Source organism: Ciconia boyciana, chromosome 1 (assembly GCF_034638445.1).
Source record: "Ciconia boyciana chromosome 1, ASM3463844v1, whole genome shotgun sequence".
Taxonomy (NCBI): Eukaryota; Metazoa; Chordata; class Aves; order Ciconiiformes; family Ciconiidae; genus Ciconia; species Ciconia boyciana.
In genome coordinates, this window is record NC_132934.1 from 57481463 (window position 1) to 57507719 (window position 26257).

Genomic DNA, 26257 nt, shown 5'->3' on the forward strand with positions numbered 1-26257 from the left:
TGTCCTTGCCCAAAAGGGAGAGTATTTCAACGTGTTTCGACATGGACCTGTGACCTCTTTGAGTTCCTGAGGGAATCACTGATGCTGAAGTGCCACAGCTCAAGTCCTGAATTGCAGACAGACTAGCAATTTACACGGAGCGAGGAGGGTCCTGGTGGCCCCCCCACAGTGCAAGCACACGCGCACATGTACACACGCACATACACACGTGGTGGCTCCAGGTCCCTGCATGCCCGACCACGCGGTCTGCCGCAGCCCCCCGCAAACCCTGCTGCCCCTATTTCCTCTCCCCACAGACGCCGGTCCCCCGAGCAGCAGCCGTGGGCATGCCGCAAGGACCAGCGTGGGTTGCAGTCGAGCCATGCCTGGCTCCTCAGACTGCAACACTTTGAGGTTGCCCCTTGCTCCAGCCCATGGTGCATGGCTGGAGGGGGCTCTCTGTCCCGGAGTGAGCAGAGACCTCTGCAACTCGTTGTGGACAGTGGTGGAAGTGCTGCCCGGGCATTGCATGTATCAGTGCTGTGGGGACTACTGGTGAGCAGTGTCCTGTGTCAGCAGTTTGGGCTGTTTATTGCTTTCATATACACTTGAATAAAAAGTCCAGTGGGAGATCTGGTTATAAACCACAGCCACCCTGAAACAGGTACATGCCTACGCCCACATACACGCATGTGCACACAAAGCAGCAGTGACTATGGAAGCATAAGAATAAATATTGAGCAGACACCGAGGGATTTTCAGAATAGTGTCTCTGGTTTTTTATTCAATGCCATGTTGTTTGTTGTTGGTTTCTTTTTTTTTTCCTTCCTGATTTATTTCCTGTTCCTGGGCTTACTATAACAGCAGAAACTAATCAATGGCCAATGATGATTAACAGTCTCTCACGTGTTATTAACTCTACATGCAATGGAAGGTCATTTTTAAAGACTGTAGCAAGAAATATAAGTGTATGGGGGAGCAGTTGTATGTGTGTAGAGGGAATATACACACAAAAGCAGATCTTTTATCTACGCCACCCCATTTACGCTGCACTCAACTTTTTCTTAGAAATATCTATTATTATCTGGAATGTGTGTAGTATTTCTGTGTGTAGATCATATCTTGAAAAAAAACCCTTCATATGGCTCAGATAAGGAGGTGGGAGAAGAAGTGCGTAAATGGGAACATAAATTAACTGTGTTTGTGAAGTTGTAAGTGAAAGGAGAAATGGGGTCATCTGCTTTCAGCGTTGCCATCCGGGTGATTATCAGATGCAGCTAAAGGTGACGGTGGTAGTTTTAGAGGAAAGCCCACCTGGTACGTCATGTCCAAAGCTGTGATAGCTCGAAAGCAAGGCTTATACCAAGGACTTGCAGGGCAATAAGAATGCCTGCCTGTGCGCAGACCATGTACCTTGGGTTTTTGCATGACGCTTCCCCTCCTTGTGCGTGGGCAAGTAGCTCTCTCCTAAGAAAGCACTTTGCAATTTAAGAGCAAAAGCTTGGATTAAAGATGTTTCACTGAAAAATATTTTCTCTTTTGATTGTCATCCACATGGCCCGTGGTATTGCTGATGGTTTGTTTTGAAGCAGCATCTTAGCCCATATGGGTATATCTGACTGAAGGAGGGGCAGCTGCCCCGCCTGCTTGTACTGGGTGGTTGCCAGCCCCCTTTTCGGAGATGCTCTGCCAGGATCTATGAAGGAACAGTGCTATTCCCTTAGCAGCAGTCATAAGAAAGATAAGAAGAGAAAGAAAGTTGTGGCAGCAGGGCAATGACAGGCAGCAAATCCCACTGCACCATGGTCAGCACAAACAGGTAATTTACAGTGCAAAAATTTCATCCAGGATGAATAAGCTGGAGGAAAGGGAGGGGAAGAGCTGCAGGAGGAGCTGCTGGTTTTTTGCACGGTGCACTGCATGCACCAACCCTGCCCCAGCAACCAGAAACATAAAAAACCCCAAGCCACAACATCTTTCAAAGTTTTCAGAAATAATACAGATAACTAAAACAGTGTTAGCGAGAGGGGTTAAAGTACTCCGGTCTCCTGGAAAACGTCCTTGGAAAAACAGTGCCTCTCCCACTCTATCGTTCTGTGCCATGGACCATGAGACAAAGAGCGAGCCGTATCTGCTGACTTCGGTGACTACAGACAAAACTGCTAAGGACAAAGATTTGTATTCCTCTGTGTCCACAGCACTGCACAGCAAAAGGGGAGCGTGAGCTGGAGCCTGCTGTGGCTCACATGGCAACAGCCCAACTGCTAATGGGAGCAACTTCATGAGGTGCTGAGTCCTCCCTGCTCCTACTAATGTCACGAGCATGAAATGCTCAGCAGCTCTGCTGACCTGCAAAGCGACGCTGAGGATATACCCAGCCATAAGGTCCATCTGTGCAATCCCATCACCGGCATAACGGAAAGGGCAGAGACCTTATTACTATGACTGCTGTTGGAGCAAAAGCAGAGGCGCGCTGCAAACTGGAGGCTGGGATGCTGGTTTTGGTGGGGGTGAGAGCTCTTTACTTGTAAATTGAGCACATCTGCTCTGGAAGTGGCTGAGAGGCATAAATATTGAATATCACATTGCCCACTTCCACTAAAAGTGTCACAGGATCTTAGTAGAAATAAACAGGGGGCTTGGAAATATGCAGAAGGAAAAAGCGCAAGAGAAGAAACATATATGTCTAAATGAGATGGAAGAAATGAATGATAATTCAAAGATACCGAGATACTGAGTTCCTACTAGAAGCCAGTCCTTAGCAAGGAACAAAAATGACATGGAAAAAACTGAGAAGTAAGGCAGATCTCATAAAATAAAGTATTCATGAAGACCAGGGAAGGGGATACTTGGAAAGTCAGATCACATGCAGATAAACTGAACTGGGTGGCGTACATCCAAGGGCCTGACTTTACAAAGTACCAAGCGCTTCCTACAAGGTGCACTGTGTGTTTTGTATTGCAGCTAGTCAGAAAATCAGCAGGGGTTTAATTTTTCTCTGCTCTGTGAAATTCTTGTGATGAGAACAAGCAAACCAAAGCCGCTTACCTCCACATCTTCCATAAAAAATGTTGAGTTTTTAGTCACGTTGGCTAAAATCAAATCTCTGCTCCTGAGCCGCTGCTATGATGCCTTTTGCTCTCGTTGCACGGTGGGTGTGCAGGGCACATCTCCTGCAGCACCCTGTGGGCACCTCACTGCCTGGAGACCCATGTTCAGTGCCCTGTGGGGTGGGCGAGTGGCCTGGCGTCTCAAGGAAGCAGTCACCAGGGGCCACCCAGGACACGACACCTCTGTGATGCCCTGTGGGAGCATTGCGGACATGAGAGCCATTTTGGTGGGAATCATTTCATTCTCAGCAAAAAGGAAAAGTAGAAAATTCCTTGAAGACATCTCAGTTTTCTGCTTTAAGCTTCTTTTATCTGAAAAATTATTTTCCTGCTCAATGACACTTTCAATTTCCCCCTCCGCAGGCCTGCTCAACTGGTGTTAATTTCACAGAAAGCTGGTGGTGTTCAGCCCTTCACAGGACCTGGCCTCACAAAACCCCCCCAAAACAAAAAAAAACCCCAAATGCACCACACTGCCAACTTCCCATGAAAGAAAACAGCGGTCACACTGGCAATTACTTCCCATATGTCTAATTTCATAAGGAAACTTTTGGTAGTAGTAAGGAAGACCGATGAAGATGGAGAAGTCACAAGAAGAAGTACACCTAGCAGTACACTTGGTTCATTTGGCAGTGCTGAGACAGGGTCTCTGGGCGCAGAAGAAATACTAAAGATGGGTGCATCTTCCACGGGCAGGTTGGAGCAGCTGAGGATTTCATGTGCAAGAGAAGGTGGGAAGCACTAGGGATGGGCTCTGCTCTGCAGCTGCAATAAACCACACCGAAGGGCCCAGAGGCCATGGCAAGAGGGGAAAACGTACAGGGAGGGCTTAGAAAAAAAGACTTAGAAAAATGTTGAAAAGAGGTGGAGGAACCAGCTGGCAAGCCAAGATGAAAAGAGCTAAATATGCCTAGCTTGGCGGAGCAGCAGCCAGAGCAGGACACGGTAGCGGTGTGCAAGCACGTGGAGGAGCTCAGCGTGGAGCAGGGAGAGGGACTGCTTTCAGTGGCAGACGCGGGGGAGAGCCGGGCACAAGGGTAACGTGGCAGCGGGACAAAACAGAGTGATCTTGGGCTGACAACGGCAAAGAGCCTCCTGGCAGGAGCTGCCTGCAATATAGTCCTCCGTGGGAAGTGGGGAGTACAGGAGGCTGAAAAGACGCCTGGGCAAATCCGGGGCTGCCCTCAGGTGTTGTCTGGGAGGTGGGTGGGTGATGACAGAGGTTTTTCCTGGTGCCAACAGCCAGGCATAGCTGGGAAAGGCAGCTCTTGCCAGGAGAAACTGCACAACCTGCCCCGCCACAGAAATCCCCGGCAAAAACACAAGGCGTTTGCTGGGTTTTAGTATTCTGTTTCCTCTTCGGGAAGGATGGATGTTTCCTCCTTCTTCTTCAAACAGTTAGTAAATAATTAAAAGAGAGAGACAAAATATTCTCTAAAGATAACCTAGTCTTCTGTTTCCATGGCAACCTCCTTCCTAAGCCAGAAGCCTTTTGCTCGAGTCATACGGCAGAGGGTGAAAGCCCTTTTGGGGGAGGCAGGACCGGTGGCATGACCCCGCTGGGAGGCGAAGGGGAGACATCGTGCAGAGCAAAAGGACTGTCATGAACCCCAAACCACAAGAGAAACAAAGAAGTATTTCCTTGCAAGTCACTTCCAAGGACAACCGAGAATAAGCTGAGAGAGCATCCATCCTAGGGGCTGTAAGTCACCCCGTGAGGCCACCACCACCATCTTTCCCACCATCCTTTGACCTTTCTCCCCTCCCAACTATCCCAAGTGCAGGCCATACTTCTATCATGACTGAATATCAGGGTAGCTTCTAGCACTGCACCGATCTCTGGCCTTTCTCCCATTCCTCAGCTGAAATATTTCACAGCCCACACAACTGCCAGGACAGCTCAGAGTCCCACCTCCAAGTCCCCTGGTGGCCACCTTCCAGGAAACACTCTGTGCATTGAGTTGTCTGGGGTTTGGATGGGTTTTAACTGTTTGGGGTTTTTTTGGTAAGACCTGCCTCTGGCTTCAAAGCAGCTCTGGGTTTCAGTCTAAGCCTTGTGCAGCCCAAGTTCATTGTTCAGCCGTTTGGGGACTGACTGCCCTCCTTCCCTGAGGATGTGAAACCATGTGTCTTGTCTCTCCTCTCTGCCCACGGGCAAGCAGGCAGGGGCAACTCACCCAAAGAACCACCAGTGCAAAAAAAGCATTTAAAGACCCTTATTATTGCTTTAATAAATCTGGATTGGCATCCTTTCTGCAAGGACAAGGACCCAGGCTCTCCTGTCCTCTCCCCACAGGCCTGACCTCCCTGCAGTCAGTGTGCATGCTTGCAACGCAGCAAACACTCCTTCCAGCAAATAAATCAAGTCCACACAGTAATTATCCTTTTCCTGGCTGTTGGTCCCATTTGATGCGCTCGCTGTTTACAGCCCCAGTTCGTAAGATGCCGCAGCTGCTTAAAAATCAGACAGGTCACAATAAAACCAGAACATCTGTTTTGTACTGCCCACTTCACAATGCTTCATACGCCAGCTGGGAGAGCTCTGGGAGGGCTGCAGGGGCCCTCTTGATCTGATGGAAAAAATGTGACAGGAATCCCCAAGGGAGCCCTGCTCCTTCTCTGAGCAGTGCACCAGCTTCCAAACCTCCCTGTCTCCGTTGGGCTGCTATCCTCTCCCCGCTGCCCTTCTCACTCTGTCTTCTCTGACACACCTTAGTGGAGCTTCCCTGGGGTGGTAGGTGACATCTGAAATTCGTTGTGCTCCCTGGGTGGCTGGCTTTCCTTACCCACCTGCAAACCTGGGAAGGGTACGAAACCTTGGAGTTGCTGCAGGAGGAGATCCAGGCTGACCCTGGCCAGGAAGGAGACACGTGCAGTCACACCACTGGAAAGGCAAGGGCAGATACAGCCTCTGGAGGCGTTGCTGCAACCACACCGGGAGAGGATCGTGTCTGCTGGATCGAATGCTGAGGCAGGTCATGGTTCGAGGAGTTGGTCTGCGTTCGCCCTCCCCACCGCAGCCCTCCCCACTCCCAGTCCCCTGCAAGGCAGAGGCAAGGAGAGCTGCATTTCTCCTTCTCCCTCTCCCCTGTCTCTTCAGCTGCTGAGCCAGTTAGCCTGGACACAACACACATAAACATCCTTACGTTTGCGTGTGCACACACACATACACACACGCACTGATATTCCCTGCTCTCCACGTCCGCGGTTGGCACTGAGCAGGACTCTGGTCCCAGCTACACTGATGCAAATCAGGAAAATGCCAGAGGATGAAGGTGATGCTGGAGAGGAGGCAGAGCCACCAGCGAGCTGAGGATGTTCTTGCAGGGTCTTCCTGCTGGGACTTGGAACAGGGTTAGTCCTCGGCCAGGGGACTGACTACATTTTGTGTTGTTGAAACCCCCTTTGCTTTTATTTGTCTTTTTTAAAATTCTAGTTTTTGTCTTCTTTTAATATATATAGCTATAGATACAAAAATAACAGATAGGTTTCTCTAGAGATGATTTTTGCACCTTTGGGCTTCTAAAATAAAATATCACAATTACTGCAAATGAAAGGGGGAAAAGTTCAATTTCCTCTCCCCTTTTTACCTCCCCCTCCCCTTCCACCCTGCCTCTCCCGCTCCAAATTTCCCCACTTATCTTGTAATTTCTTTCCCTTCGCAGTTTTCTTTCTTTGGAAAATGAAAAAGACAAAACCAACAAACCAACAACAAAAATATGCCATGTAGCCTCTATCCCCTCCTCCCACGAGCATGCCCACTGTGATCACACATTCCCTTCAAAGCAAGGCTTTTCACCTCAAAACGTTTCCCATGCTCCATGGCTGTTTGCTTTTCCCTGCTGCTGGGGCCAGATTTTCACCTGCTGTAAATCAGCGTGAATCCACCTAAAGCCAGATCTCTGCTGCCTTATACCAACAGAAACGCACAATAGTGTTTTGACAATTTACGCTCGACCTGAAGATCTGGCCCACAATTTTTAATGTTTGAAATGGAAGCATGGACAATAAGGAAGTTCCCAGAAACAGGCAAGGCAAACCCCAGATGCTCTTCCGTTGCTGCTCACCCTGCTTCCCTTCCCTACGCCCCCACCCTCCTTGTTTGGCATAGCACCTCCTTCAGCCCCCATTTGCTCTTTCCTCCTTAGCACTTTCTGAAATTCATAATCTCTCAGTAAAAAAAATAAATAAATTGATCTCTCTATATATGTATATGTATATAACTAAACAGCTGCCACACGGCAGTCACCTGGCTGGAGGGTCTCGTCCCTCCAAGCCCCATGGCCTTTTCTTGTCACTATAGTTAGTCTCTGCGGTGATGGTCCAGGTCTTGCCCTTGGGCAGGACTGTTCCCATATTGCTTGCACTCTCCCACGCCTCTGAGGTACAGTACCAGAATATTTATTCTATATATATATATATATATTTATGTATATATATATATTTATAAATTTTTGTTTGCCTGGTTCTTTTTCTTGAAAATCTTTTGGAATTGCTGCTGGGGAGACACTAGTGAAACATGCTCCCCATGCCGGCGGCCGAACGCTCCCTCCCTGCACCCCAGGGACCCTCATCTGTTCCTCTTGCTGACTCCGTCGCCCAGCTCCAACTCAGATGGGAGCGGGGAGCTGCGGTCCCCTGTCCCCAGTCTGCCAGGGCCATCTGGCTCCTCTCCTTCCCCGGGCGAGGGGGTGTCCTTGCAGAAGTCCGTCACCCAGGAGGGCATCGAGAGGAAGCCCCGGGGGTCAACAGTGTAGAAGGGCTTGGCATGGTGGGCGGCAGGGCGGCGGGGCGAGGGGCTGGCGTGGAGGCTGCTGGTGCTGCTGCACTTCTTCACCAGCGTCAGCCCCGGCGGCGGGGGCGAGAAGAGGGAGGTCAGCGAGAGGCTGCTGAGGGTCTCCGAGGGCTCGCTGTTGTTGCCACCCCCCCGCAGGCTGCTGCCCGCCCCCTCCTCATCCGAGGGGTCCATGGAGTCGTGATGCGTGCAGCCGGGGCTGGTGCTCCCGCCGCTGCTGTGGCTGCGCTGATGCCGACGGATGCTTCGCAGGCTGAAGAGCCCCCGGCCCCGCAGGCTCCGGCGGCGGGAGGTGGGGGAGAGGGGGGCTGCCAGGGGTCTTTGGCTGCCGGCAGCTGGCACGGGGCACAGAGCCACCGGGAGGTCCAGGGTGCAGTGGGGAGAGTCACTGAGGTTGAGGCTGTCCTCCAGCGTGGTCTGCAGGCTGCCCGCTGAGCTGCTGCTCCGGCTGTCCAGCGAGGTATCGCTCTCAGGGGCCTGGGGAGCAGGGGTGTGAAAATAAACCACAATTAGCCACAACTACAGAAAAAAGGGAAAAACTTAATTCTTCTCTCTCCTCTGCTGGGGAGGGCAGCTATAAACAACCTGAACAATGCTACAAAGCTTCAGCCATTCAGTTTGCCCACGGAAATCCCTTCTGGAGGAGGAAAGGTTTCGATATTTTGAGCTCTGATTTCATTCTGCTCCATGATGAATCCTCCCCTCCCATGTGAAATGCTCCACCAAAGGGAAGGGGTGCTGGGTCTGTGAGCTCTGCAGCCCCTGCTGCCAGGGTGCCCCTGCCCACTGGCAGTGCAGGAGGCAGCGGGGCCGAGATTCCCTGTGGATCCCTGCTCTCAGCTTCCCTGTGAACCTGCCACACTGGCTGCAGACACATCAAAACCATCAGCTTGCCAGAAATCAGGGAACTTCTGTACATAGACCTCAGGCACTGTACATAGACCTCCTCATTAAAAAATCAGCAACGTCTGGGGAGGGAAAAGAGGCATCGTAGTTCTTTTGTCCAGTGCTAGTGGCAATGACCGTATTTAGGGCAGAAAGGTGGGTTCCCCTTCCAGCAGGAAGGGGAAACAGCCTTAATTTCCTTGTATCAGTGCTCAGTTAGCTAAGCTGCATTTCAGTTGTTCCTAGGAAATTGGTCTGCGCCATGAGATCATCATTGGGACACAGCACTGGGAATGATGGATGTAGGACTGGAAGCAGTCTCCTGAACCATAGCTATTCAATACAGTCTGTATCACATAATCAGAAGTCTACCAATTTCTCCTTTACAACAGTTCAGTACTTTTGCCCCAGTGGTATGCCAACTCCAGAGCTCTTTCTCTTCGTGTCTAAACTTAAGTTTCAACACCATAACAACTCAGCACCCTCAGCTCGAGGCTAAATTTATCCCTGGTGATTTTATACACATTTGTATTGTGCCAACAGTATCTGTCACATAGAACCAGATAACATGATTTTATTTTTATTTTTTAGTTTGTCTGGAATAGAGTGTCCCTGTACTCCTCAAACAGGAATTGTTCATGGAGTATCTTCCAAGAACAATAACAAAGATCTCTATTGGACTTTCATCTCTGCCTCCTCTGCTCTTCAGAGACACTTGATCTTCCCTCAACACTTTTATTCTTCTCTTTCATTAGTGAGAAATAGCTGCCTTTTCAGAAAGAGATAGCGCCTTTCTGGGATGTAAGAGCTAAGTGGGCAGGGGAAAACAGCGAGCTCAGGGACACGGTGTGTGCATGTGGCACGAAGGGCTGTGGAGGAGGTAGGTGGGGAGAAGCCTGTTCCAACCAAAGCAGGTGTGTGATCCAGAGTCACGGGGCTAAGAGGAGCTGAGGTGGCTGTGCAGTTGCCATCTCCCTGGCTTACACTGTGGCTGCTGTGCATGCAGGTGTCTGCAGCTCACTTGGCACAGGGGACCCACAAGCGAGCTAAAAGGTGATGTGATTTCGTCTTCATGTGGGGCTAGCTGCAGCTGTCAAACTATTTTTTGATCCAAAGCAGAAGAATGTATGATTTCAGGGGGTGAGAGCTATACAACACCCCTTTGCTATACAAGCCTCTCTCCTCCCCAACTTTCCTGCACTCTGCAGTCCACTGTGCTCTTCCAACAGGTTAGATACAGGTCACCCAGCCCCTGACCACAGCTGCCTCTCTCCTTCCTCTGCCCTCCTCCCCGTTCAGCCCCCTCTGTTTGGGTGTGATGTGAAAATCAAGCTTTCCTAGCAGCGGGAAGCAGGGGTCCTCACCTGATGAAGAAGTGAACAGTTCACACTTGGAGATCTCAGTGATGCCCATGAGCCTTGCAGAGAGATCTTAGGAAGGTTGCGTGGACATGAGACTTTCTCAGGCCCTGTCTGGGTGGCGGAGATGGCTGGGTGGAAAAATTCTGCTGGTACAGGTAACAAAGGGCAAGACGCACCTGGAGAGAAGGGGCTTGGAGGGACTGACAAAGCACCAGAAGAAATGGGGAGAACAGAAACAGAAAAAAAAAAAATGTTGAAGAGTCCTCCGATTTGATTTGGTGCCTTTGCTGCTGTTACACCGAGGCTCCTGCAAGCCCAGTGTATGGAGGATATTTAGCAACACACACTCCTGGTCAAAAAGACTTAATCTAGTATTCATACCATGGGTCCCACTTTCTATGCAAGGACCAAAACCTGCACCAGACCCAGAAGATCTAACACGGCTCAGAGCCATAAAGCAACAGCCCAGCTTGCCTCTCCCATTGCTGCTCTCACAGAGAAATGCCGAGCCGTAAGGCCTTGATTCAACTACATATCACTGCCAGAGGACTTTCATCCCAGATCCTGCAAGGCAAGGGATGAAGGGACATAAATAAACTGGTGGTTTGGGAAACCTGGGGACCACAGGAGGCCAGAGCATGCTCAAGAGTAGAACTGGAGCACTTCCACCAAGGACAGACAGGTATTACGTGTTCCCTGAACCTGTACCTGAAGACCCTGGTCTCAGGGGGCAGCAACATTTTACCATGCCAAGTGAGCACAGTTCATCCAGCTGGCATGCCAGGGGAGGCTGTCCCTACTCTTCTCTGACTGTGCATGGGTGCACTACCGTGAATGGGAATCAGCTCTTTCACAATACTTCACATAAGCAAGTCTGAGGGAGGATATAAGATCTAGCAGCAAAAGAAGGAACTGCTCCTCACCCCATTCCTGAGGACTGGCAAACTGGAAGCTAATTCTTGGTTAGTGTAAACCCACGTCAGATTAACTCCATCCCTGGTAGGGGTGAGGCAGGAGAAAGGCAGATGAGCTGAACCAAACCACACTTTCAGCAGACTTGGAGAATAACAAGAGCTGTGCTCACCTTTGGTACTTTCGTGCTTTAGCCAAGACTGGACTGAATTGAAAGGAGTTTTCTCCATTTCGCACAGGTAACTGTCTGGGTTTGTAGAGCCATCTGCACTGGATATTGGGAGCAGGCATTCCCCCAGATCTCCTACCCCATTGGAGTCGGGGCTGTCCTGGCCATCCTGCTGGAAAAAATAAGTGAGGACAAAGCCTTATGAAATTTAATGGCAGGTGACAGAGCAGACTTGTCAAAGCCTCAAGAGGGCTGATTCTGAAGATACCTTCAAGCTAACTAAGAGATGCTCAGGTCTCCAGCCCAAATCCCCTAAATTTAGGCTCATTCAGAGGAAGTTACTGACAGTAGTGAAGAGAACTTTCAAAAACATACATCCCTTTTTTATCCTCAAATCCTTCTCCATGATATCCCTCTATGGAGAAGCTCTTGAAAAGTGACCAGAATTTATATTCCTCAGCAGGGACACTTGGATGAATACAGAGCACTTCACATGAGCAGGGGCAGAAATACAGCGCATGGAGCAACATGCCCATGACCGCCTGAGGCTAACCTTGATCTCCTTAGGACTCAGCTGAGAAGTGCTGCGATTGTCTGACTCATCTCCTAGAAGGATGGAAGAGGACTTGTCTGAGTTGAGGGATAATGCTTCCATTTCGGCCAGCTGGACCTGCAGGAAGGGAAAGGAGCTGTCACAGGTCATGCCTGGCATCCACATTTCAAGCAGTCATACTGTTTATGGTGGATAAGTGAAAGCCTGTAGACCCGAGATCAATTTTAGGTTATATTCCTTGGATACATCAGGTACTGCCTAACCCAGACATGGGCTAGGCAGGAGAATCCACTTTTTAAGGAAGGTTGAACATATCATCTGCAAGCAGCCCACCGCCAGTCCATGCTCCTCTAGTGCCAGAATTGGAGGAAGGAGTCCTGAATCTGTCCCAGTGATACAGCTGGCACAAGGCCCTGCAAGTAAAGCCAGGCGGGGAGAGGGCTCCCTCAGGCTGGTGACAAGGCAGTCTGCTCTGCTGAGGGATGAGGAGTGGACCCCTCTCTCTGAAGGCGCCACAGACAGCCCTGCTTAAACGTGAAGGTGCTTTCATTCCAGGAATAGTCATGCCTCTTACAGTTCATGCCAGTATCATGCTTTTCATATTCTCTTACCTTCATCACTGACACCCTGTTTCCCTCCAGCTTCCCTGTGTCTTCCCTTTCCCCTCACCTCTAACCTACCCAAGACCTCAGCTAACACCATCTCCCATCCTGCTCTCCATCCCTAAACTCACCCCTTCCACCCACCCATACTTGTGCTCTCTTGCTTTCTGAAACCAAGTCTGACCACTGCATCTTTCTCATCCTTGAGCCTCCGCTCCACTCCAGTCCCATGCCTGACCTTGCTTCATCTTTTGGCCTGTTTCATACCACATGTGCCCCTCTCCCATCCTCTTTCCTCCAAGCTTTCAATTCCCCTCTGCCTGACATCTCTTTCCCACAATGCCTGAAAAGCATCTCCTTTTTCTAGTAGCCTAAGCAGCTGCTCTGTCCCTCCTGTGCTTGGCTTTCCATCGCTGCTCTCTAGAGTCCCACCAGTTCCCACCACCAGCACCTGACTCTTGAGAGCTATATTCTGGGTTGTCTCAGTCAGGACAGCTTGCTTCCTGGCCATTTATCTTGTCTTCCCCTGTGTTTGTGTTTGCAAGAGGCAGGTACAGCTTTTGTGCTATAAAAGCAGGTGGAACATTTGGAGAGATGACTCCTTCGAGCTGGGAGTTTAGTGGCTTGTGCCAATGCCAGAGACTGGAAGAGGTCTCCATCCAAGGGATAATGCACTTTGAATAAACAGGACAGAAAATCAGAGCTGGATTTAAATAAAGGGCACAAATGACTTCCTTATTTGGGATATTATTCTGACACAGGAACATGGTGCCGTTCAACCATGAAGAGAGCCCAAAACCAACAACTGCTACTCAGGGTGCAGACGCACCAGAGAACCCACAATGAAGTTATGTCAAGCACGCTACACAGCCACCAGTCAGCAACTACTTGTGTAGAGAAACACAGTCTTCATTCAGTCCCACTTAATGTGCATACTCATCCATTACTCGCCTAAGTGCTTGTTACACCAGAACAGCCTTACAGCTGTGCTTGTAGAGACGCGAGCATGAAATGTGATAACATCTGCGACTACCTTCTCCATCCATAAAAAGGGTTTCAACAAAAGCCAGAATAGTCTGTTTTTCACTGAACCGCTTGCTCACAAATTCTGGCCACCCTGGGATCGACACAAAAAACCATAATCAACAAAGTCATGAATAGATAAACTGCACGTGTGGAAACACAGTCCACCACTGCTCACTGGCAAACTCCTGCCACTGGCTAAACACACTATCAGCCACCAATACACAGATGTCTGTCAACCAGCCCAAGACTGAAAGGATAGCAATGGCAAGAGAAGAGGTTAGCAGCATGAAAAAAAGATGTTTCGTTCTTACAGCTTCCATTACTGCAGAATATTTAAAAATCTTCTGACTAAAGATGAGGAACAAAAAAATTTTAAAAATTGCAGTGGGGGGAGAAGGGGCTGTTCACTAAGAGCACAACCCATGAAAACTGCCAGGGACATCAGCCTGAGACACTGAACCATACACACATATCCCTTAGAATATAACTAGTTGCAGATATAACATATCTTTAAAAACAGAGCCATGATTACAAAAAGCCTTAATTGTACAAATAATTGGTTTGAAAATAAGATGCCAGCAGCTTAACTGGGAAAGACGCTGAGCCCTTCTACTCAATGCAACAAAAAGCTTAGCACATATTAATAACTTAAGTTTTTTAAATGTTTAAGTGTTGTGCCCATCCACTGTGCTCAGCATCTTGATGGATTAAACTACAAACAAAATGGGAGTGAATTTTTTGGCTAATGTGTGATTTTTTTCACAAGGGCAGAGTTAAGGGTGATTCAGTGGACAGCAAGCATACTATTTTGTTCGAACACACATGTATTGAACAGGACTAGCTAAAAACTGTTTTGCCTATATAACTTGCTGTTGATTGCTTCTGAGATAGTACAATTCTGTCTGTGTGTACAATGCACATTCAGATATGTTGATGTACCAGAGTACACTCTAATTTATTAATGACCATGGGCATTGCTGGTGTTAGTGCTGGGACAATCCTAGCTGTGACTCCATGTAGTGATTTCTTGTTGGAGTTTCCTCGATTCTTTTTTATACTATGAAATATGAAGAGAAGGTCATGATCAACTGTGACTTAAAATCCTGAGCTGTAGTTTTGATTCATATTATCGGAAATAAAATATCCACATTTTACTACTAACGTTATTCCTGCAGATATAGCTAATTTCTTTTCAATTCCACACTTCAGATGTATTGAAATATCAAATTTGAAAAATAATTTATGGCTCTATAACAGCCATTAGAAAATATGATCTAAGAATAATTCTTTGGTTGTGATTATTCTGTTAAACTCTTTGCTGTGGCTGTGGGTTGCACTTGAAGATTTTGCTGTCTGGTTTCCTTTCTGGGAAGGTAAGAAAATCTGTTGTTGTTGTCTTCATTCCTAGGCAGGATACTGAAGACTATCTGGAAGGTTTTCAAATGCAGCAAACTAGCTGCAAATGACTTAATTTCGGGGTAATCATTCTGGAATGCCTTAGAAGACCTGATTTTCTGAGAAGGCTGAGCACCAACTGCTGAATATAAGGACTTATATAAAGCAGTGGAAATCGCAGTTAATTGAAAACTAGTTATTTGGCTGCATTAACGCAGCAACCATTTGTGAAGTGTTGCAATACTTCACAGCAGTGAACTACAGCAATGTTCGTATTCTGATACTTTCAAAGGAAGCTATGGGGACAAGCAGATAGCTGAAAGGCTGAAAAAAATTAAAACATCAGAACTAGGTGTCTGAAGCCAAACATAATATTGTTTTCTTCAAACATGGATAGAGTAATCTGCCAATGAGAGCTCTCTTCCCAAGTTTCCTGGTTTCTTTATAAGCAATAGCAACACATGAAGTTAGTTATGGGGAAGGAGATGGTGAAGATTGCCACTGATGTCCTGACGTATTGACAGATGAGCCAAGCTACTGTCACAAGTCTGACCACGATCATAACACTTAAATACAATAAAATTATTTCAGAAACAAAATTAATTCTGCTACTCACCTAACTTCTCCCAGGCTACTTTACTCCTGAAGTTTCACAACATGAAAAGACTAATTGCTTAGGAAGTAGTTTTCCAAAGTGACTACTAGCTTTAGAAGCACAAGTCTAAGCCATTTGGTGTCCTCCTCTTAGCAACAACCCATTTGTCAGCTAACAGGTTCTACATCAGAAAAGAGACTCTCAAACTTTCTCAGTGGGCCCATTTTTATTTAGTTTTTGCTCAAACTAATGAGCCGTTTTTCACCACAAACCAATCCTTGCTCACAGACGGTGACTCCATTCAACAAGGCATTTAAGCATGTGCTTAATTCATTGACCTCAACAGGGAATAAGCAAGCACATGCTTAAAATGAAGACAAAACACATGCTTAAATCTCCCACTGGATTGTTCCTGAATGCTGTCATTGGGGTGAGATCCTTTGAGTCCTCCATACAACATGAGCTTGAACCTCTGCTTTTCTTGCAGAACTGAACACAACAAGAGCTGCCAGGATGCCTTCACAGTCATTTCTCTACAGCTCATTCAGTGCCTCCTGACCTGTGTCCTGGCACATCTCACCTTTCCACCACCTCAAACATCCCCCCGTGGCTAAGGAGGGCAGGCCTGTACTAGAGGCAGCATCAGCAGTGCATGACAGATGACAAACACAGGTCAACAAGCTCTCTGTCTACACAATCTACAGCCAGGAGCACACATCGGACGACCTGCGGGCATGTGGGTGTGGGTGTGCAGGTCTTGGGGGGAGAGTCCCCTCACGCATCCTCGTACGCAGGTTACCTCTTGCTTGTCATGGTTACACTTCTCGCGCATGGCCGGCGAGGAGTAATGATGGAAGACGGAGCCCGATAGGTTATCGATGATCATTAACTCCCCGTCGAAGGAGTCCTTAATAATTAAAGAGACACTGTCCAGCCATAAGTTCTCCTAGGGGACAAGAAAGGGGGGAGGATGGGAGAGATCATTTTAAGAATGCCGAGTTTTTTGCTTCAAAGTTTCATGTGAATTTGGGGCTGGGCTCTCCACCCTGACTGATCTGGAGCAGCATCTTGTTCTGCAGGTACCTGCATGGGGGTCACTGGGGGAGCATTTGCTCCTTAGGGTGTGTAAAGGTGCCAGAGTTCAATGCAAAAAAAAAAAAAAAAAGGAACAGGGACTGTCTTCACTCATTGTCAGTGCACCGCGGCACTGCTCACGCCTCCCTTCCAGCTCTGCTGGAGTGTCTCACTCTTGATCTGCCATTTCCCTTGCTCTGTTCTCCTGAGCTCCGCTCTCAAATTTGCTCCTAACACACCTTTAGCTGATCTGCTCCATCCCTCCTCTGCTGGCCCTCAGGTTCCTACACCATGATGACAATGAACAGGACCCACTCCTATCACAGCCTTGTCCCCACACAATGCTACCAACTCAAAAGTCTACCACTGAAAGCAAACCTTTCACCCTGAGGTGGAAGAATCTATCTGCTACAGCTAAGCCCTCTAGGCTGCCCAGCTTCTTCCCACAGCTACTTGCTGCAGTCTGGTTGGTAAGCTCAAAGGTGTACTCACCTGTGCTGGAGAGTAACATCTCATGCACAGACGTCCTTCAGGATCTGTTCTCCCAGCACCTTCTCCTGTTCCTGCTCCTTTTCCTTGTCCTGAATTTGGGGAGCCTGACTTGCGGGAGCACAGCCCATGTGCAATTTCCAGCTCAATCTCAGCATCCATCTCTGCATCCTCCTGGGCCTCCTTGTTGCTGTCGTCAAGATGTTTCATGAGCACAGCTACCACCACATTGATGAGGACAAACTGGGCTGTGAGCACAAAGCTGACAAAGTACAGTGGGGAGATGAACTGCAGGTTGCTGAGGCAGCTCCGGTCATCGTGGCTGCAGTCACGTAAGGTATCCTTGAGGGGAAGTTGGGTTTGAGAGGGAATGATGGAAGGAAGGAAGGACTAAAGTAAGAATACAAGCTTGGCTGCTCTTTCTGTCAAAAAACACTGATGCCAATGGAAAGAACAGGGCAAACATTTCTATCACCCTACATCCTCTGGGATTGTGAGGTCCTCAAAGAATCAAGGACACTATCTGATCATGTGCTCTCTGCTTCAGAGCAAATACGTCCAAAGGTGTACAGAGCAAACTACTTCCAGACCATCACATCTTGCTGCCACTGTAGCCACGCACATGTGAGCAAGAACAAAACTGAGCAGTCTGGTACTGCCTTCTCCCGTCCGGACTCAAAAGCACCATATGTGTTCAAAGAACTTTCCTCTCTCCCTGTCCTTTGAGGGAAGGAACTATTTATTTTTATTGCCCTGGTAGCTCTGCAGATGGGTGCCATGTCCAGCACACCTACATTCAGCTTTGATAACAGGCCTTATGACAGTAGATATTCCCTCTTAGCCTCGACAGTCTTCTTGTTCCTCCCAAGGACAATCTGTGCTCTTCTCAGACAGATGTCTGTAGGACTAGATAAGCCCAAGGTCTGAGTTACCATGGTGGGGAGGGAGATTCTGGCCCAAGCAGGGACCTTATCTAGCAACTCAGCTCCTGCACTCCTCCCCTTTTCTAGCCCAAGCACTGGTGAACAGAGCACACATCAGAATTTCTCCTTCCCCACAATAAGGACATCCACGCCCCTGAGGCCCAGTTACCTTCATGATCCCATTCCAGTTGTCACCCGTGGACACCTGGAAGAGTGTGAGGAAGGCCATCCCGAAGTTCTCAAAGGTGGCGTGGCGGCTCATGCCCTCGCAGGGGTTCTCATCATTGCATACTGAAAAGAAGGGGATCGCAGCTATCAGTAGAAGACACACTGCTGGCCCCGAGATCAACAGCAGGAACTGGGGAAGGGGACTTCAGGCTTCTCACAGCCTGGAGACCTCAGGTAATGGCCTCAGCACCCTGCCCAACAGTTGGCTGTTGCCCAGCAATACAGAAAAATCCCTGATGGCCCAGCCCTGGGATATCAGGCAGTGTAACTCAGTTGCTCAGAGGGATCCTCCCAACATGTTGTTGTGCTGCCTTTCTTCTTGATCAATATTCCATGGCAATAAGCCTTCCCCTGAGTTTTTCCTGTAATCTTGAAGGCAATATCAAGGTAGGCAGTGGAGAAAAAGCAAAAATTTAAGAATGAAAGAGAAACCAGACACTGCTTTTATTTTATTAGGCTGTTAGGACAATAACAATTTAGAGGGAAATTCCTCTTATCTCAATTACGCATAAGGGACAGTAAAGGCCACCAAGTAATTCGGTCCCTTTATTGAATGAGCACTGATTTTGAGAAACCTTAGCTTCCCAGCAGGTCTGTAGCTCACACTGGAGCATGGTCTCCTTGAGACTTACCCAGTTTTCCAAAGAGCTCCACTCCTAGAGCAGCGTAGATGAAAAAGAGGAGCATGAAAAGCAGTCCAAGGTTTCCCACCTGAAAGCAAACAGCATGGTCAGCCTACCCCAAAGCCTATTTAATCTGTACAGGCAAGCGTTTCTGTCTTTCAAAGCCTGAAGAGAACAGCAGCAAATTCCCAGTGTACAAACGCAAGCAAACAACTGCTCAACACTTGGGAAATCATCAGTGATGGCACTAGTTGCAACTTGATTTGAAGGATGCTCTTTTCCGAGTTGCCTCCACTCCAGCACAAGCTCTGGCCAGGGCTGACTGAAGCGCGCACTTTCTGGGCCAGGTGAAGACAAGCACATGGGAGCAGGGGCGCAGAAGGTGAAGCCAGTTTGGCTGGGTGAAGGACAAGCTATGGATTACAGCATAGAGACACGTCCTGCAGTGCTACATGCCCCACCAAAATGCCCAAGTCCCTTGAAGCTATGCTTATGTGAAGAGCGTAATAGCGGTGCTCCAAAAAGACAGGGACACAGGTACACCAGCTCCTGCTATGAACCAGGCAGAGTATGGTGGGGCAAAGCACCAGCCACATGTGGAGGTTACAGCAGGGCTTGTGGAGGGAGTAGGCAGGCGGGAAGGAAGAAGGGTAAAGTGGCCCTCTTGAAATGTGTGGAGAGGAGGAGGAGAAGAGAGGAGACTATGAAGGAGCCAAGAGGGGAAGCAGAGCTTCCTTTTCATCTTGTGAATAATAGGTCAAAGCCTGATTTCTGGGCCTCCATCAGCTGCTGTTTGGAAACCCCCCAATGCAAGGATTGCTGCTTCGTGGTGCACAAAGGCAGCAGTGCCACCAGCAACATGGGCACTGCCCCCAAGTTCTCACTCTCCCAAATCACTGCTTGCCTCTGAATCTCCTGCCTCCCAGCACGTGGGGCAGCCGGGTTATATGTGAGGAGCAGGAGAGGGTTTTGGAAGAGGTAGGCTGAGCAGTAGCAGAAAATGCCAGTAACAGTTAGCACACTGTTGGTGGAGCAAGAGAAGGCAGGGAAAACCTAACTGGTACATGGGTGTTTTTGAAAAACTGAACAGTGTCTGGTCTGAATGCATGTGGTCACTGGGCCTTTGTTAGGATCATCCACTTCAGGAATCTAATTTAGTCATTGCAACTGCTGTGCCATCCAAATTCAGGAGAGAAATGAATGATTCAGCCCACCCACTCCCCTGGGCTGCCAGATCCTGGGACCCTACACATACTCAGTGGAAGGAATTATTTCTGATGACTAAATTGGACACCATAGTAAATGCTCTGAACACAAACCTCTGGGTCTTTGTCTACAGGGCATTAAGAAAAAGAAGTTAATAAAACGTAGCTAAGGGCGAAATTTCCAAAGGGCTCTTTAAAATTAAAGCTCTATTCACTATTAAAAATTGTTGCAGTGTAACAAAGACAGGAAGGGAATTGAAACAGGACAACTGGAGACGCCTTATATGCCATTAGCAAGCCAAAATCCCTGATGTGAGTCTGTGCTCTAGGAACATAAAGAGAAAGGTCGAGAGGAAGAAAAAGCGCAAGGGAAAGGACAGCTTATTTTAAACTGCTTCTTTTGGCAAAGCCAATAAATCTTGGAGAATAATATTACAGATAATTCAATTGTCCCCCGAAGACTCAGTGTATAAAATATGGAGACTAAACTCAATCTTTTAACAGTGAAACTGGAGTTTTTTAGCCTTGCTTTAAGTGCAGATTTTTACACAACTTTAACAATGGAGTGATTTTTGATCCCTCTGTTATATAACTTTATTAAATGAAGCCAACCCATTACAGAAGGAAGCAAAAGCCAATCAGTAGGAAATGGATTGATCATAGGCTTTGATGCTGCAAGGATTAAGCACTACTTGTTATTACCTTCTAGGAAATACCTAGAGGCCAGACCTTTAGACATCTGCTTGTGAGGGTTTTGTGGCAGATATTAATGACCTCCAAAAGACCTGACTTATCACATTGGTTAGCAAAGGAGCTGTAGGTGAATGTGAGAGAGAAAAGCCAGAATGTATAAAGTATGGAAGAATATACTTGTGGTTTGTGGCTAGGACCAGACAGCAGGGCTCAGAGTCTTGAATTGAGGTCCCAGCTGTACCTTTTGTTATCCTGAGCAAAACACTTAACTGCCTGATGACTCAGTTTATCCATCTACACGACAGGGATATGAACATTTCCTCCTCTCCTATTTATTCTTTATATTTTGAGGGTAGAAGTTGAGTGTCACCATTTAAGTGCAAATATACTGGAGTCCTCTTACTGAGGGCTTCTGGATATGGCTTCAGCCAGTTCTTAATATCTGTGTGTTGCATTTATTTGGGTTGCAGAATAAACACGCCACAGACATGCAGACGCTGGATCTGGAGACCTGCTCCATTCCAGATCCTCGCCTGAGCAAATCAGCTGTTGTAGATCCTGGAATGGAAAAGAGCAACGTGCAAAGAAGCTGCACTGAGCCAGCCTGGGGCAGCGGAGCCAGAACTAACAAACATTACTGGCCCAAAGCTGCCTGCTGTAAGAACACCCTTAATCTCCTGTTCCTTCCATTGTCCATTGTATGTCAGCCCCCAACTATCCCGGATGGCAATATTATTAAATATCCTATATATGAATTATATTGTTATTATTAGACAAAAATAAAAATTATTATTGTATAATGAAAAGCATGAGAGATCAGACAGAGCACAGGATCCAGGAAAGATCACACTGTTTCCCCCTCACTTTTGTGTCACGAGATTCCTCTAATTCAGATTGACATTTATTGTCACCAACATCAGAAGTAAACTCCTTGGGTAACTACTCATGCTGTTTTCAGATTGATTCTCAGCTCTGCATCACTCACTGAGACTGGCACATTAGCTGATAAATCAACTGACAAATGCCCATGCATTTTGATATCATATAAGATAGCTGCCTGCTTGGGGCCTGCCAGGGGAATGGTCTGATGTATGATCAGTACAGCCACTTGATGCCATTACTCCTTGCTTAACAATTCTCTCTGGAGGATCCAAAAGGAAGGGGACCAGTCTCCCTGGCTGCTCATCCATCACGGAGGATCCTCACAGTGAGCTTCAAGCCTGTGTAAAGCATCGTGTCAGCATCTCATTCGGGAACAGCTGCCGCTCACAGCTCATGAAATCCTTCTGTCTAGCTGTCTTGCAGTAGACACTTAACTGCCGGCTGCGTGAGCCACAACAGAGCACGTCACTGTTTCTCATACATGAGAGGCTCAGAAACACAAAGGGATCCAGGAGGAGAAAGGAAGAAAAGAAAGTAGGAAGGGGGAGGCACTGGCTAAGAAAAGGAGTGACAGGAGTGTGAATGAAAAAGAGGAGGGGAAAAGGGGGTGCATGTGGGGAAGGGTGAGAGAGGCAGAGATGCAAAGACCTCCTTTCCTCCTGAAATGGCTGCCAGTCACTCTCCACGTCTTGTGGAGAGGGGAGAGAGGAGCTGGGGACTAGCTGCAAGTGGTAGACACTAGCTAGACATGATGGGAAGAAATCTGCCCTTATCCAAGAATCAAACCTTCTTTCATTCACCCACTGGAGAACAGAGACATGAGGTGAGCTGTACCCCCGTGATTGACATGATAACCTGGACAACACCTATCTGAGGAGAGCTGTACCCCCATGACTGACATGAAAACTTGGACATCACCTTCAGGCCGTTGCCTGTACAACACAGTAGAGACCACCTCTGAGACTCCACAAGAATCAACCCTTTGGAAAAAGGGTGCATGGCAGGGGAGTTGGACTAGATGACACTTAAAGGTCCCTTCCAATCCAAACTATTCTATGATTCTATGATTCTATGATAAAAGGAGAGTCTTTGGGGCAGCTGGTCTGTTTTACCTGGGGCAGGGCTTGAACAACTGTATCCAGCAGTGCTCGCATTCCTGTGGCCATCTTCAGTAGCTTCAGAACTGCCACAACAAGCACAAGAGAAGTGTCACTCAGACTGAGCTCAGAAGGTCCATCCTCTGTGTGACTTACTAATGGCAGTAGCACAAGACAGATGTCCTGTCTCCCCTCGCACTAGAAAAACTGTATTGTCCCTCTTGGCCCCCTTCTCCCTTTGCTCACTTCTTTTGTCTGTACAACCCCAGTGGTTCCTTATCCTCCAGTGCATTTCCTTCTTACTAAATACTCTGTTTCTGCCACCCATGCCTATCGGGCTTCTTCTGCTTCACCCAGACTGTCTGGCCAAGAGCTGTCTTTCTCCCAGCATTGTGTATCACAATTCTCTCTCTGCTCTGATTTTTAATTCCATCACATTTTCTTCCTCCAGCCACCATCTGTTAAGGCAACTTAGCATATCTTGGCCACCACTAGGAAGATTCAGTCTACTCCCTGTGCAAACTTCAACCTACTTGGTGGCCCCTTCTCCAAACACCACTGCCACACTTGCCCCATAAAAGAATAACAGGGAAGGTTCAGCTCTCGCATGATCTGCTCACCCTCCTGGTCCTTCACCTCCTGTTAAAACCACTACATCTAAATTCCTGGCTTAAGGAAGCCAAAAAGCCTTAGCCTCTAGGCTGTCCTCTGTCACATCCCCTGCCTCCCTCCCAGGGATAGAGATAGGGGGAGACCATGACTCTACAGCCACTGCTCAATGAGTCATGGCACCAAGTCACACTCCATGGCCACCTACACCCCTGTCTCTGGCCAGTGTCTCTCTCACCCCGGGCGATGCGCAGCACCCTCATGATCCGGATGATAGTTGGGTTAATTGGGAGAGCAGCATTGATTTCAATCTCTTCCAATGTGATGCCCATGACAGACAGCAGCACAATGGCCAGATCTAGCTGGTTCCACCTTAAAAAGAAAAATTAAAGGGAATAAAGGAAGATGGAGTTTTTCCATTTCCCTGAAAAAGAAAGTGAATTGTCTCCACTTTGACCTACATAGTTCTTTATGTATGAATTCAAGGCCCCACTCTGAGTCACCCTATATGGGCTTTTGCAGACAAACAGAGATTCACTTTGCACACACCCTGAGCAGCCAGAGGCAAGCCAGCCTGATCTGAAAGCATGGAGCTGTGTTACTATGGTGCTAGGCTTTGACTAATGGGCTCAGCTTCTTACAGCCTTACTACCTCAAATCAACTTCATTATATACGTTCTGCTTCAGCATGCTCCCAGTTTGCCTCAAGGGCAGGAAAAAAATGGCGCTCTCTAACCCCATCTCCTTTGCTTTCTAGCCTAACCAGCAGATGCCAACCAAGAGGCAGTTTTTGGACAACTCTTACTATTGCCTAGGCCTTGCAGCTCATGCGGGCTGAGGCTAGGTCCATGCTTGTGCTGAACTGGGAGGCAGTCAGGGCACTCTGCTACCACCTCACATGCCAGATAGGGATCCATCCTCAAAACCTCCACCCCAAATCCAGTTGTCCCACAGCCACGGTTGACATAACCCTCTGCTCACCTGTCTTTGAAGAATCGCCGCAAACCAAATGCCACCAGCTTGAGGACTGCCTCCAACACAAAGACGGTGGTGAACAGGTAGTTGCAGTACTTGAGGGCGGTCTCCAGAGACTGCCAGCAGAAAGAGAGGGTAAAGCATTGAGGCAAAAGCAACATCAAGCACATAACCTGTGGGGGGGACTCTCCTGAGTGCCAGGAATTCACTGGGAGGTGGGGAAGCTGCCCCATGCCTCCTGCCTACTTGAATGTGGAGGCTGTCTACTAAGGGCAACCAGCAGCTAGCCCCTCTGCCCCATGTTGTTCTCAGGATTGGTTATTGCTCCTTTCTCCTGTACTGCTCAGCATAATGGGGAGGAGGAGACCATTGCAAAGAGAATCCACCAAGTACCATCAGCCTCCTCTTCTGCCAGTAGCCCATGCCACCTGGATGCCACTGTGTTAATGGCACTGGGATAGCTATCAACCAGGAGTGGGGCATGAAGGTTACTCCAGTTGTGGATACATGTCATCTCTGATGGGAGGAAACCCTTCTGTGCCTTGGTCTGGGGCAGGCATATGTCATGCCTCTTAGCTGTTGGGCTTCTGGTTCTTTTATGTGCTGCCCCTTCTCCACCACCAAGGACCGATGTGAGCAGTGGGCAGCATTTGGTGGCACTTTGTACCGGAAGGGTTCGAAGCCCTTTGGCAAGATTCTTTAGCAGAGCCTGACAGCAGGCTGGCATGGCTGGACCTGCGCTCCAGGGGAAGGAGCTGAGGAGTAAGGAAGAGGAAGGACTCGTTCAGGAACAAAGGCCTGACGTGAGGATGACAACAGATAAAGGTTGAGAGTTCCTGCAGAGTAAAAATGGGCACCATCAAGGGCAGGATCAAAGCTGGGCAGTTGGGCAAGATGGGCAAGAAACAGAGGAGCCTGGCAGTGGATTTGAATGAGGACGGACAGATTCAGTTCCTGATTAAAGCCTGAGCTACCTTGGACAGCATCTGCTCAGACACCAGAGCTGTCACCTAAACCAAGGGTCTCCTGAAGAGAAAACTGAAATGCCACCAGGCCGATGTCATGATGAATGCTTTGTCTCCATATGGAAGTAGAAAGCTCCTTTGATATGTGCAGCATACATTTTTTCTGTCAAAGCATCTAGAGCTTTGCCAGGAACACTGAGAGGTACATGGTCTTCCCCAGACAAAGTATAAAACTTATTTGGCCTTCAAGGCCCTTTACTGGGAATCATCCCTGCAGCTGAGAGAGGCTCTGCTCAGTTCTTTGGCCCTGCAGCTTCTCTTATGGAAAAGGTGGCTCAGTAAAGACATCCCATCCCATGACACATAACAGCCACTCTTGTCCTCTCAGCCATATGGCGGGGGAATTGGACTGACATTTGGAAATCTGATGCAAAGCCTGAAGCTCCCAGGACACTGCTGCTTCCATCACTCCTCCTGTTAGGATGCAGGGGAACATACAAAGCAGACCAGGCAGCTAAATTTGGGTGACCCACATATCCACTTAATAATATAAAGCACAGAGACTTAATTGCACCATGCTTTCTAGGGGCCCAACTCTTGCTTAGTTGCTGTCTTTCTATTGATTTTAATGGATAACAAGTGCCTGAGTAGGGGCTACCTTTCTGGATACATACGAAACTCTTCACATAACTTTGCCTACTACATTAACTCTTACAACACTTTAACAGTATTTTTTAGAGACACTCAAGTGTCCTACCTATGCTGGTGGGCAGTGGTCATCAGAGGGCTGTAGCAAAATAACATAATGACTAGAGGCAGGGCTTATCTCCATGATCTCACTCACCACAGGTTGGTTGTAGTGCTCCAAGGACATAGTGACCACGTTGAGGCAGATGATGAAAGTGATGAAGATGTCCAGATAGTGGCTGGTGCAGACCGAATGAATAAGGAGGCGTATGGGGCAGTAGGTAGCATAGTACGGCAAACGCTGCGCCTCTTCAGTGGAAAGAGGGAGATGGGCAAGGTTAGGAAGAAATTGGAAGAAAGAGAGAAATGGGTAAGAAACACTGAGGAGGGAGCAGGCGTAAGAGTGGTGATAGGTGTTGAAAGAA

The 26257-nt window shown here is 48.2% G+C and overlaps 1 protein-coding gene across 1 annotated transcript in view; it reads right to left on the reverse strand.

Moving 5' to 3' along the window:
- Positions 1 to 7580: 7580 nt before the first annotated feature.
- CACNA1I (calcium voltage-gated channel subunit alpha1 I) overlaps positions 7581 to 26257 on the reverse strand; it is a 160036-nt gene continuing 141359 nt past the window's right edge. Inside the window, exons 25-36 of the mRNA XM_072846159.1 lie at positions 25990 to 26141; positions 24187 to 24296; positions 23444 to 23577; positions 22612 to 22682; positions 18729 to 18807; positions 18038 to 18159; positions 16949 to 17287; positions 16182 to 16328; positions 11765 to 11881; positions 11215 to 11383; positions 10134 to 10330; positions 7581 to 8361 (exon numbers count right to left, since the gene is read on the reverse strand). Of these exons, the coding sequence (XP_072702260.1) occupies positions 7660 to 8361; positions 10134 to 10330; positions 11215 to 11383; positions 11765 to 11881; positions 16182 to 16328; positions 16949 to 17287; positions 18038 to 18159; positions 18729 to 18807; positions 22612 to 22682; positions 23444 to 23577; positions 24187 to 24296; positions 25990 to 26141 (2339 nt within the window). The 3' untranslated portion in view covers positions 7581 to 7659. The remainder of the gene's footprint in view (positions 8362 to 10133; positions 10331 to 11214; positions 11384 to 11764; positions 11882 to 16181; positions 16329 to 16948; positions 17288 to 18037; positions 18160 to 18728; positions 18808 to 22611; positions 22683 to 23443; positions 23578 to 24186; positions 24297 to 25989; positions 26142 to 26257) is intronic.